Source organism: Pongo abelii, chromosome X (assembly GCF_028885655.2).
Source record: "Pongo abelii isolate AG06213 chromosome X, NHGRI_mPonAbe1-v2.0_pri, whole genome shotgun sequence".
Lineage (NCBI taxonomy): Eukaryota > Metazoa > Chordata > Mammalia > Primates > Hominidae > Pongo > Pongo abelii.
The window spans coordinates 2,445,303-2,463,903 of NC_072008.2; the positions used below are offsets into that span (position 1 = coordinate 2,445,303).

General features: G+C 43.3%; 1 protein-coding gene across 7 annotated transcripts in view; it reads left to right on the plus strand.

The window, feature by feature from the left end:
- GYG2 (glycogenin 2) overlaps window positions 1–18,601 on the plus strand; it is a 58,758-nt gene that overhangs the window by 16,108 nt on the left and 24,049 nt on the right. For all 7 annotated transcript variants that reach the window (XM_009234563.3, XM_009234564.4, XM_054544280.2 and 4 more), the window contains exons 4-6: window positions 13,327–13,501; window positions 14,329–14,491; window positions 16,090–16,216. In XM_009234563.3, coding sequence (XP_009232838.2) covers window positions 13,327–13,501; window positions 14,329–14,491; window positions 16,090–16,216 — 465 coding nt within the window. The remainder of the gene's footprint in view (window positions 1–13,326; window positions 13,502–14,328; window positions 14,492–16,089; window positions 16,217–18,601) is intronic.

The window sequence follows — 18,601 nt, forward strand, 5'->3', positions numbered from 1 at the left end:
TGTGTATATATACATGTATGTATATGTTCAAATATATATGTATATACATATAAAATATATATATTTGAACTGGATAATTTCTTCACTGATTTAAATTTAAAAAATTTATATACACATATATTTGAACCGGATAATTTCAAATATATATATATTTCATATATATATTTGACCTGGATAATTTCTTCACTTATTTAAATTTAAAAAAAAATACATATATGTATATATATACATAGGTATATACACACACGCATATATACACATATATATATATATTTTGTTTTTTGAGACAGAGTCTCACTCTGTGGTCCAAGCTGGAGTGCAATGGCGCGATCTTGGCTCAGTGCAACCTCCATCTCCTGGGTTCTAGTGATTCTCCTGCCTCAGCCTTCCGAGTAGCTGGGATTACAGGCATCCAACGTCACGCCCGGCTAATTTTTGTATTTTTAGTAAAGACAAGGTTTCACCACGTTGCCCAGGCTGGTCTCGAACGCCTGACCTCAAGTGATCTGCCTGCCTCGGCCTCCCAAAGTGCTGGGATTGCAGGTGTGACTCACCGTGCCCAGCCCCAAATATTTTAAAAATAATAATATTAAAAAAGCAAACAGCAGTACAAAATTCATAAAGATAAAATGACAAAACTAATAATTGGGAACAAGAAACAAATTCAAGGATTAGATTAACAAATCTTCAGGGAGGCCAAGGTGGGAGGATTGCATGAGGCCGGGAGTTTGACCAGACAGCCTGGGTGACACAGCAAGACCCTATCTCTACAAAAAATAAAAAGAGTTAGCCAGGTGTGGTGGTGCGCACCTGTAGTTCCAGCTACTCAGGAGGCTGAAATGGGAGGATTGTTTGAGTCCAGAGGTTCCACTGCACTCCAGACTGGGCAACAGAGTGAGCTCCTCTCTCTAAAAATGAAAATAACAAATAAAAATGAGTCTTTTATTTGAGAAGACATAAATGTACAAAATTGAAATTAGAAAGAAGTCATTTGGAGGCAGTTTTAAAAGCGAATACTATATAGAACCCTTTATAGTAATAACACTGGGAGTATTGAAGAAGTGCTTGATCCTTCTAGCGAAATCGGTGAGATGTTGGTTGTTGTCATCAGAAGAAATAGAAACCTTTTGTTTGACAATAACTATGAGAAAAACTGAAAATGTTACCAAAGGCTTATCTCATAGAAAGGCCCTGGTTTGGGCAATTTTAAGGGAAGTTCTGTTAAATTGCTCATGATGAATTAATTTCCCTGCTGCATAAACTGTCACAGAGTCTAGCAAAAGACGAATATGTTCACTTATTTTTAGAAACTGTTATAATCTTAACACCCAAACTTGACTTACAGGTTTGATTGTGTTTACATTTGGATTGAGAAAGCCCTCAAATACAGGATGTTAATAAGGCAACTCTAGCCCTGTAGTAAAGAAATAAATAGTGCTTACCCTAAGAAAGCAAAGATAGGTTATTATTTTAAAACCTATTAATGTCATTCATCACATTAATATGTTAGACAGAGTCAATGATAAGATCCTTTTAAAATAAAAACTAAACATATAACAAAAAGAATTCCAGGCCGGCCACGGTGGCTCATGCCTGTAATCCCAACACTTTGGGAGGCTGAAGCAGGTGGATCACTTGAGGTCAGGAGTTCGAGACCAGCCTGGCCAACATGGTGAACCCCGTCTCTACTAAAAATACAAAAAAAAAATTAGCTGGGTGTGGTGACAGGCACCTGTAATTCCAGCTACTCGGTGAGGCTGAGGCAGGAGAATCGCTTGAACCTGGGAGGCAGAGGTTGCAGTGAGCCCAGATCACGCCACTGCACTCCAGCCTGGTGACAGAGCGAGACTCTGTCAAAAAAGAAGGAAAAAAAAAGCCTGACTATATTAAGGTCCAAAAATGCACCAGTGAGTGGAAAGGTGCACATAGCACATCCAGCAGGTTCCCTGTTTTATTTTAAAAGCCGGCGGGGGCGGAGGGGTAGAAAAATGCTGTTAAAGAGTATAATTGAGTTGCTTGTAACACAAAGGATAAATGCTTGAGGGGATGGATACTGCATTTTCCATCATGTGATTATTACTTATTGCCTGCCTGTATCAAAGTAGACTTAAGGTTTACTCAAGAGGAACTTTAAAATATTCAGAAACAACATGGCAGAAATCGTGGGAAGGTTCAGTGTTGCAGGTTGGGTTGAGGTTTTGTAGGACCTTTTATTATATATTTCGCAGTCATGGGGAGAATTGAGGGATGGCGCTCTGCAGTGGTCAGGGCAGTGGAAGACCAGCAGTGAGCAATGACCGTAAATGACTACGGGTGTGGGTGGTGGGAGATCGCCCCTCCCCCAGGCTGTGTGGTACAAGCGTGTTATGGAGTGATCTTGTAGGGAAACCATGCCAGGAGCTGCGTTTATAGCTTTAGACTAATCGTATTCATGAAACATAAGTCTGCTTCCAGGAGTTTATTTTAGGGAAATGAGCAGAGCTGAACAAAAAGATGTAAGGACATAAATGGCAGTGCCATTTGTAGTGAGGTGGAGTGCTGTTTCTCTTGCCCTCCCCCAGCCCGGATCTTTACCCAACTGTAGTGAAGATGCCATAAATTCCATAAATAACTGGGCCAAAAGCAGAGGGAGATTTGCTGAAGGAAGGGTACTTTTTCAGAGAAATAGTTACCTTGAATACAGAGCAGTGAAATCTTACAAATAAATGCTAAGAGAAATGCTAAGAGATAGAAAAGGTCCGACAGCTTCAATATCTGTCAAATAGGAGAGAAAGAAAAAGAAAGAAAGAAAGAAAGAAAAGAAAGAAAGAAAGAAGTAACTCCTATTATATTTCAGCTCTGAGAAAAAGTTTAGATTGAACGTGTTCCAGATATTGGACAGAGTGGATGAAGAAAGCTCAAATATAGACACAAAGTGGTAAAATTTCAGAGCAGCAAAAATGAAGAAAAATCCTAAATGCCTTTCTGTATCAATCTGGTTGAGACAATTGATGTCTCAAAATTCTGGTGCAAGATAACTTTGAAATGAAAGTTCTGTATTCAGCCTTAGTACCATAATTTGAAAGCAAAACAAAGACTTCAAATTTGCAAACGTTAAAAATTTTACCCCTCAAAGACCTTTGAGGAAATAGTTGATTGACTCCAGCAAAATGGAATGTGAATCCAAGAAAGGCGAGAGTAGCAAAGCACAGTGGCTCATGCCTGTAACCACAGCATTTTGGGAGGCTGAAGTGGGAGGATCACTTGAGTCCAGGAGTTCAAGACCAGCCTGGACAACATAGTGGGGTCTCATCTCTACTAAAAAATTTTTAAAAATTGCTGAGTGCAGTGGCACATGCCTGTAGTCCCAGCTACTCAGGAGGCTGAGGCAGGAGGATCACTTGAGCCTAGGAGATTGACGCTGCAGTAATCTATGATTACACCACTGCACTCCAGCCTGAGTGACAGAGCAAGACCCTGTCTCAAAATAATAATAATAATGATAATGATAATAATAAATACAAGAGAGCACACAGGAACCAGTGCTGAATAAACAAATGTATAAAACAGAGTTAAGTCTGAATGTGTGAGTGCATAGTTACGAAAATAATCTGGAATTAACATTTCACATGGGAGGTAATTGAAAGAGCAGAGAAGAAAGAGAGAATGAGCATATGTTCATGATTTTGTTTCGTCTGGGAAGAAGACACAGATAATGACTATCTTTATATTTGATAGAAAATATAAGCTTAAATATGTGTGCTGACAGTTGAAAGGTGGTTACCACCAGAAAACTAGAAAAGATTTGTACAAGTTTCAGAGCTTTAATGGGAAATGCGTGGATTGAAGAAAACCTGATTCATGCAATCAGAGGTGGGTGGGAAAGAATTACACTGATGTCAGGCCTCTGAGCCCAAGCTAAGCTGTCATATCCCCTGTGACCTGCATATACACATCCAGATGGCCAGTTCCTGCCTTAACTGATGACATTCCACCACAAAAGAAGTGAAAATGGCCTGTTCCTGCCTTAACTAATGACATTATCTTGTGAAATTCCTTCTCCTGGCTCATCCTGGCTCAAAAGCTCCCCTACTGAGCACCTTTTGACCCCCACTCCTGCCCGCCAGAAAACAACCCCCCTTTGACTGTAATTTTCCTTGACCTACCCAAATCTTATAAAACGGCCTCACCCCTATCTCCCTTCGCTGACTCTTTTCGCACTCAGCCCGCCTGCACTCAGGTGAAATAAACAGCCTTGTTGCTCACACAAAGCCTGTTTGGTGGTCTCTTCACACGGATGTGAGTGAAAACTGAAGAAATAGAAAATCTGATATATGTAAAAAAGGGAAAATAATATAAAATGAAACTGCAGGACTCAATCCAAATATAACTGTGATCATAATAAACATGAATGGATTAAAATTCCTTTTAAAAAAGATAGGCTTTCTGAATGGGAAAATAAACATAAAATCCAGACATACAGTAGTGTAGGAGGCAGCTTTATTAAAAACAAACAAACAAAATGTTGAAAATAAATGGGTGCATGTGATATGATTCTGTTCCACTATCCAATCTATGTAATGGTCAATTGTTTTATAGATTGCTTTTCAGTTGTTTTTTTTGTTGTTGTTATTGAGACAGAGTCTCGCTCTGTCGCCCAGGCTGGAGTGCAGTGGCACGATCTCAGCTCACTGCAACCTCTGCCTCCCAGGTTCAAGCAATTCTCATGCCTCAGCCTCCAGAGTAGCTGGGATTAGGTGCCCGCCACCGCACCCGGGTAGTTTTTGTATTTTTAGTAGAGACAGGGTTTCACCTTGTTGGCCAGGCTGTTCTCGAACTCCTGACGTCAGGTGATCCACCTGCCTAGGCCTCCCAAAGTGCTGGAATTACAGGCATGAGCCACTGTGCCCAGCCTTCAGTTTGGTTTTGTCCAGTGTTTTCTCATGATTAGACTGAGGTTATGCATTTTTGGCAAAAAAATCATCAGAACTGATGTACGTTTTCAGCGTGTCATGTTACAGAGTGCATGTGTCTTTATGTCCGGTCCTGGTGATGTTAAATTTGATCACCTGGATTAAGTGGTTTCATGCGCGTCCGTGTGAAGAGACCACCAAACAGGCTTTGTGTGAGCAATAAAGCTGTTTATTTCACCTGGGTGCAGGCGGGCTGAGTGCGAAAAGAGTCAGCGAAGGGAGATAGGGGTGAGGCCGTTTTATAAGATTTGGGTAGATAAAGGAAAATTACAGTCAAAGGGGGGTTGTTCTCTGGCGGGCAGAGTGGGGGTGACAAGGTGCTCAGTAGGGGAGCTTTTGAGCCAGGATGAGCCAGGAGAAGGAATTTCACAAGACAATGTCATCAGTTAAGGCAGGAACAGGCCATTTTCACTTTTGTGGTGGAATGTCATCAGTTAAGGCAGGAACCGGCCATCTGGATGTGTACGTGCCGGTCACAGGGGATATGATGGCTTAGCTTGGGCTCAGAGGCCTGACATTCCTGTCTTCTTATATTAATAAGAAAAATAAAACGAAATAGTGGTAAAGTGTTGGGACAGTGAAAATTTTTGGGGGTGGTATGGAGAGATAATGGGCGATGTTTCTCAGGGCTGCTTCGAGCGGGATTAGGGGCGGCGTGGGAACCTAGAATGGGAGAGATTAAGCTGAAGGAAGATTTTGTGGTAAGGGGTGATATTGTGGGACTGTTAGAAGAAACATTTGTTATTTAGAATTATTGATGATGGCTTGAATACGGTTTTGTATGAATTGAAAAACTAAACAGAATAAGAGAAGGAGAAAAACAGGTATAAAAGGTCTAAGAATTGGGAGGACCTAGGACATCTAATTAGAGTGCCTAAGGAAATTCAGCATAGTCCTGTCAGCAAAGATTATTTATTTACTTCAAGAGTTAAGAGTGGCAGTTTGGGGATAGCACCAGGAGATATCAGCTATGATGGCTTGGAGAAAGAGTGCAAACCGGCAGTGTAAACAAGAGCAGGGCATGTATGAGTAGTTGAGAACGGTGAATAGGAGTATGACTAGACAGAAGATAGTAGGGATGACAAGTTTTTTGGGGGCACAGTCTAAGTTAGTCTGGTGTCTGGAATGAGACTAGGGCCTAATAAAAAGGAGCGTCTATGCAGGAGCTCAAATGGGCCGTACCTTGTAGCATTCCAAGGACAGGCCTGAATTCTGAGAAGGGAAAGTGGTAAAAGTATTGTCCAGTCTTTTTTAAGTTGGTGGCTGATCTTGGTGAGGTGTGTTTTTAAAAGACCATTAGTCTGTTCTACCTTTCCTGAAGACTGAGGACTGTAAGGGATATAAAGGTTTCACTGAATACCAAGAGCCTGAAAAACTGCTTGGCTGATTTGACTAATAAAGGCTGGTCTGTTATCAGACTGTATAGAGGTGGGAAGGCTAAACTGAGGAATTATGTCTGACAGAAGGGAAGAAATGACTGCGGTGGCCTTCTCAGACCCTGTAGGAAAGGTCTGTACCTATCCAGTGAAAGTGTCTACCTAGTCTAAGAGGTATTTTAGTTATCTGACTCGGGGCATGTTGAGTAAAGCTAATTTGCCAGTCCTAGGTGGTGGCAAATCCTTGAGCTTGATGTGTAGGGAAGGGAGGGGGCCTGAATAATCCTTGAGGAGTAGTAGAATAGCAGATGGAACACTGAGAAGTTATTTCCTTGAGGATCGATTTCTACAATGGAAAGAAAATGAGAGGTTCTAAGAGGCGGGCTAGTGGCTTGTACTATAGCATAGCCTGCCTTTGCTGGCGTGTGGCGATTAGGCCTGGTGGAACTGCCATCAATAAACCAAGTGTGATCAGGGTGAGAAACAGGGAAGAAGGAAATGTGGGGAAATGGGGTGAACATCAGGTGGATCAGAGAGATGCAGTCATGAGGGTCAGGTGTGGTATCCGGAATAATGTGGGAGGCTGGATTGAAGTCTGGGCCGGGAACAATGGTAATTATGGGAGACTCAACAAAGAGTGAGTAAAGCTGAAGGACCCGGGGAGCAGAAAGTATATGTGTCAGGTGTGAGGAATAAAATAGATTTTGGAAATTATGAGAGCTGTAGAGAGTGAGTTGAGCATAGTTTGTGAGTTTGAGGGTCTCTAAAATTATTAGGGTGGCAGCAGCCACTGCACAGAGACATGATGGCCAGCCTAAAACAGTAAGGTCAAGTTGTTTGGACAAAAAGCCTACAGGACACGATCCTGGTCCTTGTGTAAGAATTCTGACTGCACAGCCCTGCACTTCGGCTGTGTGTAATGAAAAGGGTTGGGGTGAGTCAGGGAGAGCTAGGGTGGGAGCAGTCTCTAAAGCTGTCTTCAAGGAATGGAAAGAGGAGTGGGGAAAGGATTTAGGATCTATGGGGTCAGCTAGGTTTCCTTTTGTGAGTTTATATAATGGTTGTGTTAGGATGGCAAAACCAGGTATCCAAAGGCGAAAGTATCCAACCATGCCCAGGAAGGAAAGGAGTTGTTGTTTTGTAGAAGGGGTTGGGGTTTGAGAGATTAGTCGGGCATGATCGGCAGCGAGAGCACGTGAGTTTTTATGAAGAATTATGCCGAGGTAGGTAACAGATGGAGAAGAAATTTGAGCTTGACTGAAGTAATGGGGGATGTCTGTGAAGCCTTGAGGCAGTACAGCCCAGGTAATTTGCTGAGCCTGATGGGTGTCAGGGTCAGTCCAAGTGAAAGCGAAGAGAGGCTGGGATGAAGGGTGCAAAGGAATAGTAAAGAAAGCATGTTTGAGATCCAGAACAGAATAATGGGTTGTAGAGGGAGATATTGAAGATAGGAGAGTATATGAGTTTGGTACCATGGTATGGATAGGCAAAACAATTTGATCGATAAGGTGCAGATCCTGAACTAACTTGTAAGGCTTGTCTGGTTTTAGGACAGGTAAAATGGGGGAATTGTAAGGGGAGTTTATAGGCTTTAAAAGGCCATGCTGTAACAGGCAAGTGATAACAGGCTTTAATCTTTTTAAAGCATGCTGCGGGATGGGATATTGGCATTGAGTGGGGTAAGGGTGATTAGGTTTTAATGAGATGGTAAGGGGTGCATGATCGGTCACCAAGGAGGGAGTAGAGGTTTCCTATACTTGTGGGTTAAGGTGGGGGGATACAAGAGGGGGACACAACGGAGGCTTTGGATTGGGAAGAAGGGCCACAATGAGATGTAGCTGTAGTCCAGGAACAGTCAGGGAAGCAGATAATTTAGTTAAAGTGTCTCGGCCTAATAAGGGAACTGGGCAGGTGGGGATAACTAAAAAGGAGTGCTTAGAAGAGTATTGTCTAAGTTGGCACCAGAGTTGGGGAGTTTTAAGAGGTTTAGAAGCCTGTCTGTCAATACCCACAACAGTTATGGAGGCAAGGGAAACAGGCCCTTGAAAAGAAGGTAATGTGGAGTGGGTAGCCTCCGTATTGATTAAGAAGGGGACGGACTTACCTTCCACTGTGAGAGTTACCCAAAGCTCAGCGTCCGTGATGGTCTAGGGGGCTTCCGAGGTGATCGGGCAGCATCAGTCTTCAGCCGCTAAGCCAAGAAGATCTGGGAAGGAGTCAGAGAGCCTTGGGCCAGAGTTCCAGCGGCTCTGGGAGTGGCTGCCAGGTGAGTTGGACAGTCCGATTTCCAGTGGGGTCCCGCACAGATGGGACGCGGCTTAGGAGGAATCCTGGGCTGCAGGTATTTCTTGGCCTGGTGGCCAGATTTCTGGCACTTGTAGCAAGCTCCTGGGGGAGGAGGTTCTGGAGGAATGCCTGGCCGCTGAGGTTCAGGTGTTTGGAAGTTCTTGTGTGCTGGAGATGTGGCTGGGGTTTGTCTCACAGTGGAGGCAAGGAATTGCAACTTTTTTCTATTATTGTGCACCTTGAAGGCGAGGTTAATTAAATCCTGTTGTGGGGTTTGAGGGCCGGAATTTAATTTTTGGAGTTTTATTTAATGTCGGGAGCAGATTGGGTAATAAAATGTATTTTGAGAATAAGACGGCCTTTTGACCTTTTAGGGTCTAGGGCTGTAAAGCGTCTCAGGGTTGCTGCCAAAGGAGTCATGAACTGGGCTGGATTTTTATATTTGATGGAAAAGAGCTTAAACGCTATCTGATTTGGGATAAAGAAAAAGGAGCATTGACCTTGACTATGCCTTTAGCTCCAGCCACCTTTTTAAGAGTAAATTGCTGGGCAGGTGGGGGAGGGCTAGTCATGGAACGAAACTGTAAGCCGGACCAGGTGTGAGGAGGGGAGGTGATAAAAGGATTATAGGGTGGAGGAGCGGAGGCTGAGGAAGAATTGGGACCTAGCTCGGCCTGGCGCAGAGCATCCTGGGGAGGAGGGGAGAGGTCAGATGGGTCTGTAGAAAAGGAAGATTAGAAAGACTCAGCGATGCTTGGGGTTGGGACTGAGGGGACAGGCGGGAGGGAAAGAAGGAAGATTTGGGATGAGTTGCACTGGGCACAGAGACTAGGGAGGGACCGATGTGTAAAAGAATGCCTGGACATCAGGCACCTCAGACCGTTTGCCCATTTTACGACAAGAATTATTTAGATCTTGCAGGAAGGAAAAATTGGAAGTGCCGTTTTCTGGCTATTTGGAATTACTGTCGAGTTTGTATTGGCGTCAAGCGGCATTGCAGAAGAAAATAAGATGCTTAGATTTTAGGTCAGGTGAGAGTTGAAGAGGTTTTAGGTTCTTAAGAACACAGGCTAAGGGAGAAGAAGGAGGAATGGAGGATGGAAGGTTGCCCATAGTGAAGGAAGCAAGCCCAGAGAAAAGAGAGAGTAGAGACGTGGAGGGAAGGGGCTTGGGGGTTCTTACCCTCCAGAAAAGCGGGAAAGGGGTCGTGGCACAGAGATACGAGGTCAGGGCATGGAAATAAGGGATTGGGGTGTGGAAATAAGGGATGGGGCACAGAGATATAAGAGGTTGGGGCATAGAAATAAGGGATCGGGGCACAGAGATATAAGGGGTTGGGGTGCAGAAATAAGGGATTGGGGCACAGAGATAAGAGGTCAGGGTGCAGAAATAAGGGATTGGGGCACAGAGATATGAGGTTTGGGTACTTGCCCCTCCCCTAGAAAAGCGGGACTTGCTGCTAAGGGTGAAGGAGAAGGGGTTGGGTGCTTCTTGCCCCCCAGAAAGGCGGAGAAGGGGTAGAGACATGGAGAGAAGGGGTTGGGGTACTTGCCCCTTCCCCAGAAAAGCGGGACTTGCCGCTAAGGGTGAAGGACCAAGGCAGGCGTCCATGCGTGGTCTGACACCTCTGAAACCTGGGTGAATAATCACAGAGGTGTTCCTGCAATGATTAAACACCAAGGGAAGGCTGCCTTCCCTAGTCCATGACCGGCGCCGGAGTTTTGGGTCCATGGATAAAACGTGTCTCCTTTGTCTCTACCAGAAAATGAAAGGAACTGAAATTAAAAGAAGAGAGAGATTGAAGTGTGGCGCCAAGATTGAAAGGAGAGAGAGGTTGAGGGATAGTGAGGGAGGTTGGAGAAGAGAGTAAAAAGTGGCCGCTTACCAGATTTGAAATTGGTGAGATGTTTCTTGGGCTGGTTGGTCTGAGGACCTGAGGTCGTAGGTGGACCTTTCTCACGGAGCAAAGAGCAGGAGGACAGGGGATTGATCTCCCAAGGAAGGTCCCCCGATCCGAGTCACGGCACCAAATTTCATGCGTGTCCATGTGAAGAGACCACCAAACAGGCTTTGTGTGAGCAATAAAGCTGTTTATTTCACCTGGGTGCAGGTGGGCTGAGTCCGAAAAGAGTCAGTGAAGGGAGATAAGGGTGGGGCCGTTTTATAGGATTTGGGTAGATAAAGGAAAATTACAGTCAAAAGGGGGTTGTTCTCTGGCAGGCAGAGTGGGGGTCACAAGGTGCTCAGTGGGGGAGCTTTTGAGCCAGGATGAGCCAGGAGAAGGAATTTCACAAGACAATGTCATCAGTTAAGGCAGGAACAGGCCATTTTCACTTCTTTTGTGGTGGAATGTCATCAGTTAAGGCAGGAACCGGCCATCTGGGTGTGTATGTGCAGGTCACAGGGGATATGATGGCTTAGCTTGGGCTCAGAGGCCTGACTGTGGTGTCTGTTGGAATTCTCTGCTGTAAGATTATTATTTTTTTCTTTTAGTAATGGAAAATATCTTGGGATAGACATTATAGAACAGCCTGTTTCTTCTCTAAAAATCAGTGAGTCTTGTCTGCAACAGTTGTTACTATAGTGTTTGCCTAATCGTGATTTTCTGCTTCCCTCATTCCTTCTATTTCAATTACTTGGAATTATCTTCTAAATTAAACCTGCGCCTTCTTTCTCACATATTTGTTTATTCAATAGTTGTATTAGGTCAGGCGTGGTGGCTTATGCCTGTAATCCCAGCACTTTGTGAGACTGAGGCAGGCAGATTGCTTGAGCCCAGAAGTTCGAGACAAGCTTCGTAAACATCATGAAACCCAATTTCTATCAAAAAATACAAAAAAATTAGCCGGGCATGGTGGTGTGCACTTGTAGTCCTAGTTACTTGGGAGGCTGAGGCAGGAGGACCACTTGAGCCCAGGAGTTTGAGGCTGCAGTGAGCTATGATTACACCACTGAACTGTAGCCTGGGTGACAGAGTGAGACCCTGTATCAAAAAGAAAACTTATGTTAGTGTAGGCTCATGAATATTTATTTCATATTTTAGGCTTGTTGTTTTTTGTTATTGATTACATTATTTCAGTTTTGGCAATTGGGTGCTTCCCCTAGCTGGCCCCCTGTATTCTTTCAATATGCCCCCATCCTTTTTCTAGCACTCGCTTAATTTTTCTGTCGTCCCAATATGTTCCAGACTATGATGAAGTGGGATTTAAGCAAAAATAAATAAATAAATGGAACAGAGCAAATTTCACTTTGATAAAATGGACAGTCTTTCAAGTTTCAAGTCTCAAACTTGTATGCAACTAACAATGTAAGTTTTGAATACAGAAAGTAAAAATTGATAGAGATTGTTATGGACATCTGTTAGTTTCTACCAGCTCAGCATTTACATTTCTCTGCCTCTGCAGCTTACAGAGGGAAACTGTCTTCCTAAGAGATGGCCCAAGTGCATGCATCTTAAGACAGTTCTGTTCAATTTGTCACATTTTTCAAGTATGCGTGCATTTCTTTTTCATAATATTAATATTTATTGCTATATATGAATACTGGATTGAAAGCCCAAGCATTCAGTTTACACACAGAAATTATGCAATTATATATCACTTCACAAAGGCAGTGAACACATTACATTCTACAAAATCTACTTCACAGAAATTTAAAAATTCTAAATATCAAAAGGTACAGCTGAAGAAACAGGTATAAATTTGGCAGCCAGTGATTTTGACAGGGAAGTTGCAGCTTGCATGACTTTATTTTTTTGTTTGTTTTTTGAGACAGAGTCCCACTCTGTCGCCCAGGCTGGAGTGCAGTGGTGCCATCTCGACTCACTGCAACCTCTGCCTCCTGGGTTCAAGCGATTCTCCTGCCTCAGCCTCCTGAGTAGCAGGAATTACAGGTGCCCACCACCACGCCCGGCTAATTTAAGTTTTTTGTTTGTTTGTTTTTGTTTTTGTTTTTTTGTTTTGAGATAGAGTCTCGCTCTGTCGCCCAGGCTGGAGTGCAGTGGTGCGATCTCAGCTCACTGCAACCTCCGCCTCCTGGGTTCAAGCGATTCTCCTGCTTCAGCCTCCTGAGTAGCTGGGACTACAGGTGCCACCACACCTGGCTAATTTTTGTATTTTTAGTAGAGAAGGGGTTTCACCATGCTGGCCAGGCTGATCTTGAACTCCTGACCTCAAGTGATCCGGCTGCCTCGGCCTCCCAAAGTGCTTGGGATTACAGGCGTAAGCCACCGCGCCAGGCCTCGCATGACTTTCAATATATGAATATGAAAATATTGAACTTAGAGTAATCATTGTGCTTTGTGTTGACTGAAAAATATAACAATGGCTATCGAAGAAGCATGTTCAAAGATACTTAATTCACTTCAAAATGTCATACAAATTGTGGTGGTTTCTATGCACCCCTAAAGCTTCAGTCATTTAGCTCAGGTACATTACTCAAGTAATATATTAATTCTACCAGTCCAGTGGGGTTTCACACCATTGACATTTGCATTCAAGCATGCATAGGCTTTTGGGCACAAGTGGACGGTGTGCACAGCTCTAAGCCCTCCGTGGAAACGTGCTCTGAACATGGAGACTGCAGTGAGGGCCGTGGGATTCTCTTTGCATTCCATGTTTGTGAGCAGCAAAACAGCACCCTCTTGAAGGAGGAGGTAGTTCTATGCTAAATATTCACCTGCTGTCCTACTATTTGGCACATGTCTGTTCCAGGGTCATCCTCTCGAAGGTGTTTGATGAAGTCATTGAAGTAAATCTAATCGATAGTGCAGACTACATCCACCTGGCCTTTCTGAAGAGACCTGAGCTCGGGCTCACCCTCACCAAGCTTCACTGTTGGACTCTCACTCACTACAGCAAGTGTGTCTTCCTGGATGCAGACACTCTGGTGAGTGAAGACTCTCTGCTTGATAGGAAACCCTCCAAGACCACATCTCTATCCTTAAGCAGGCTGTCAACTTTTTTTTTTTTTTGCGACACAGTCGCTCTGTCACTGTGCAATGGCACGATCTCGGCTCACTGCAACCTCCGCCTCCTGGGTTCAAGTGATTCTCCCACGTCAGCCTCCCGAGTGGCTGCGATCACAGGCACCTGCCATCATGCCCGGTTAATTTTTGTATTTCTGTACAGACTGGGTTTCGCCATGCTGGCCAGGCTGTCACCTCTTACTGGTAGATTCCTGTGAAGTCATGTGCATTTGTATTTCTAACACAGATGTTCAGTCTGTTATAATCAGACATCACATACCCCCGAGCACTGTGCTAGACCCTGCTGAAGAGAACGGGGGATTGGAGGACATGTTCCTACCCCAGGAATGAATTATAACCACAGTATTTTACACACACAAAATAGAATCATTAGGGAAAAAACTTGTGGCTGGGCACAGTGGCTCATGCCTGTAATCTCAGCACTTTGGGAGGTTGAGATGGGCAGATCACTTGAGGCCAGGAGTTCGAGACCAGCCTGGCCAACATGGTGAAACCGTTTTTACTAAAAATACAAAAATTAGCCAGGCATGGTAACAGGTGCCTGTAATCCCAGCTACTCAAGAGGCTGAGGTGGGGGGATCGCTTGAACCCGGGAGGCGGAGGCTGCAGTGAGCCGAGATCGTGCCATTGCACTCCAGCTTGGGCGACAGAGCAAGACTCTGTCTCTAAAACAGAAGCATTGGTAAAAGAAGCATTGCGGCAGGTTCTGCGTGTTTTGCTTCACCAGGTGCTGTCCAATGTCGATGAGCTGTTTGACAGGGGAGAGTTTTCTGCGGCCCCGGACCCCGGATGGCCGGATTGCTTCAATAGCGGGGTGTTTGTCTTCCAGCCTTCTCTCCACACGCATAAACTCCTGCTGCAGCACGCCATGGAGCACGGCAGCTTTGATGGTAAGTCAGGGCAGCCCGGACGCTTAGGGAAGAGAACGGGACTGCTGCCTGGACCCGCATCGCAGCCTCACCCCGTTTCCCCATATCTGGGAATGGCCACTTGAAGAGCGACGTGGGAATTGAAGAATATGGCCAGTCAGGGGTGTAGGAAGAGATCAGGACACTCAAGGAAATATGCAGTTGAGAGAACCATTGGAAATGTCCTTGCTGAGTAGAAAGAACGGTTCGACAATCCAGTCATATAAAATAGATGAGCAAATCCTTCTCTAAAGGGCTGGATAGTAACTATTTTCAGAGTTGCATGCCTTATGGTCTCTGTTGCACACACTCAACTCTGCAGATGTAACACGAAGTCAGCCGTTGACCATACAGTCACGCCTCGCTTAACGACAGGGATGCGGTCTGAGAAATGTGTTGTTAAGTGATTTTGTCATTGTATGAACATCCTAGAGTGTATCTACACACACCTAGATGATATAGCCTACTATATACCTAGGCTGGAGGGTACAGCCTATTCCTTCTAGGCTACAAACCCATATAGCGTGTGACTGCACTGAATGTTGTAGGCAATTGTAACATAATGGGAGGTATCTGTGGTTCTAAACATATCTAAACATCACAAAGGTCCAGTGAAAATACACTATAAAATCTTATGGGACCACCGTCATATGTATGGTCTGTCTTTGACCGAAGCATTTTTATGTGTTGCATGACTGTACTTGGCATTGAACATGGGCTGGCCATGGTGGCTCATGCCTGTAATCCCAGCACTTTGGGAGGCCAGGGCGGACAGATTGCTTGAGGCCAGGAGTTCAAGACCAGGGTGGGCAGATGGCTTGAGACCAGGAGTTCAAGACCAACCTAGGCAACATGGCAAGACCCCATCTCTACAAAAAATACAAAAATAAGCTGGATGTGATGCTGGCACCTGTAGTCCCCAAGCCCTGGGAGGCTGAGTTGGGAGCAGCAGCTGAGCTCAGGAGTTCAAGGCTACAGTGAGCTATGATTGCACCACTGCACTCCAGTCAGAGTGACAGAGTAAGAATGGCTGTGTTCCAATAAAACTTTATTTATAAAAACATGCACAGTGTGTAGTTGGCTGACCCCGGTAGAATATAGGGAGAATTAAAATGAGGCAACCTGAAGCCGGTTATTTGTTGAAATGGGCGTCAGTAGAGAGGAAATGAGCTGGAATTTTTGTAAAGTAAAAGAAAATACTGGACCAGTGAAGAATTGCCTCTAGGTAAAGGGGAAGTTAATCAAACCGGCAAAAATGATGGGAAAAGCATTGTCAATACCAGGGAGAATTCATTAGGGGACCAGTGGAGTGCTTTGGACTCCATATGCAATTTTAGCATTCATTCTGGGGGCTCCTGGTGGAGAATTTTGGAGGGAATATGCACTTATTTTTATCAATGGCTTGGGTTATCAGTCTTTTCTGAGAACCAAGAGAATGTGTGCAGCTGGCAGACAGAAGAAATGGAATTAGTAACCCTGAAGGCAAGTGTTTACATTGAGAGCTTCAGGCACATCTTGCGTTCTTGGAGTGGACCAAGCCATACTTTGCTAACCTGCTTTTGTGTTTGCTCTTTATGTAGGGGCGGACCAAGGCTTACTGAATAGTTTCTTCAGGAACTGGTCAACCACAGACATCCACAAGCACCTGCCGTTCATCTATAATTTGAGTAGTAACACGATGTACACTTACAGCCCTGCCTTCAAGCAGTAAGTTCTCCACCCTGGCGAATCCTGCCAGATCTGCCACTATCGATCCACCTTCCCTCCTGGAAGACATACCAGCTGTCGGCATATTTAAAAACTAACTATCTACCTATCTATCTATCTATCTATCTATTATCTATCTATCTATCTATCTATCTATCTATCTATCTATCTCTGTCTAGGTAGATCTAAATATCTGTTTATCTGTATAGATAGATACCTATGTCTATGTGTCTATCTATCTAGATCTCTATGTCTATCTATATAGATATGTATCTGTCTGTATAGTTATCTATCTATATAGGCCTAGACATCTACTTATTTATCTATCTATCTATCTATCTATCTATCTATCTATCTATCTATCTATCCATATCTATCTATTTAGATCTGGATATCTATCTGTATACATAGATCTATAGATCTATATCTATATCTATATCTATATCTAGATGTCTATATACATTGATCTATCTAATCTATATATCTATGTAGATATTTATCTATCTAGACCTAGATATCTATCTATCTATCTAATCTATCATCTATCATATGTATCTATTCAGATAGATCTGGTATCTATCTATAAACATCTATCTATCTATCTATCTGTCTAGATCTAGATCACTATATAGATACCTATATCTATCTAGAACTAGATATCTATGTATCTAGATATCTATCTAGATCCAGATATCTATCTATATACATAGATCTATATATCTATATCTGTATATCTATCTAGATTTATCTAGATATCTATGTATATACATGGATCTATATATCTCTCTATGTATCTAGATCTAGATCTCTCTCTATACAGATCTATCTATCTAGATCTAGACATCTATCTATATATTAATACATAGATCTATCTATATACATCTTTATATATGTATATACACCCACAGAAACACACGCACAGAAACACACACACATATCTTGTTTCCTGCTTGCTTGTTGCTGTAAATGATAGCTAGTCAAGGCTCTACGACAATGATCCCCAAAGTGTGGCCCAAGGAACCCTGATCCCACAACTCTTTCAAGTGTCTTCAAAGTCATAACTACTTTAAAAAAAGAATTTGAAGCTGTGATTTTTTCCCCTTTTTGCTGCCATTTTCTCATGCGTCTATGCTGAGATTTGACAGACACTACATGGCATGTGATAAGGTAATACCCTGAACACAGATGGCGCTAGGAGGAACCAGCTGTCGCCTCTTGGGAAAATGGATGGCACTCTTCTCACAATGATTTTTTTTAATATAGAAATTTTTTTAATGAAAAATTATGAAATTTATGTTACTGCATAATGGTTTGATTTTTTTAAAAGGGATTGATAAATATGCTTTCTAATTTCTCAGTTTTAATATCGATTATTTTAAATATGGAGAGAGAGAATCCACAGGGACATGGCCGGGCACAGTGGCTCACGCCTGTCATTCCAGCCCTTTGGGAGGCCGAGGCGGGCAGATCACTTGAGCTCAAGAGTTTGAGACCAGCCTGCGCAACATGACAAAACCCTGTCTCTACGAAAAAATAAAACAAAACATTAGCCAAATGTGGTGTCGCACACTGCTAGTCTCAGCTACTCGGGAGGCTGCGGAGGGAGGCTCACTTGAACCTGGGAGGTGGAGTTTGCGTGAGCCGATATCGTGCCACTGCACTCCAGCCTGGGTGACAGAGCAAGCCTCAGCTCAGGAGAAAAAAAAAGAAAGAATCCACACGGACAAAGCTCTTTGGGTTCCTAAAAGGGTCAAGGGTGAGGGGACCAGAAGCTGTGAAATTCACTGCTCCAGAAGATATGGCTATAAATGAAAATAGAGAATCTGAGAATCACCTTGGGAATGAATAATTCTAGAGTCTGCATTCTCTACAGGGGACACGGTGTCCCTAAGGAAGAGAAATTGATTTTTGGGAGTGAAATCTTGTTATTTTTTAAGTATTATCACAGATGTAATGTACAGAACATAGATATGTCATGTGACTTTTGTATTCATATTTCATGAGGAGGTGATCCAAAAAAAAAAAGTTTAAAAAGGCTCCTGGAGGATGGTGACGATGAACAACAAAAAAGTTGGCAAGGGGAAAATTTAGAATCCTGTAAAAGAGAAAAAAAGCCAATTGCCTTGCCACTTGCATTATCCACTGTAAAAGCTATTTTTTTTTGCCCCTGTCATTTTAAGGATATGATGATTTGGGCTGCTGTACTTCACGTTTTTACAAAACTGATTTATTTTTCCCGTTTTGGGAAAAAATGTCAATGGATTACGATTACGTTTTTTGATATATAGAAAATAAAATAACTGCAAAAACTGATTTTAAAAATATATCTTTATGCAAAATAACTGCAAATGAAACTACTACTACTGTGCTGATAGCAGTGGAGTA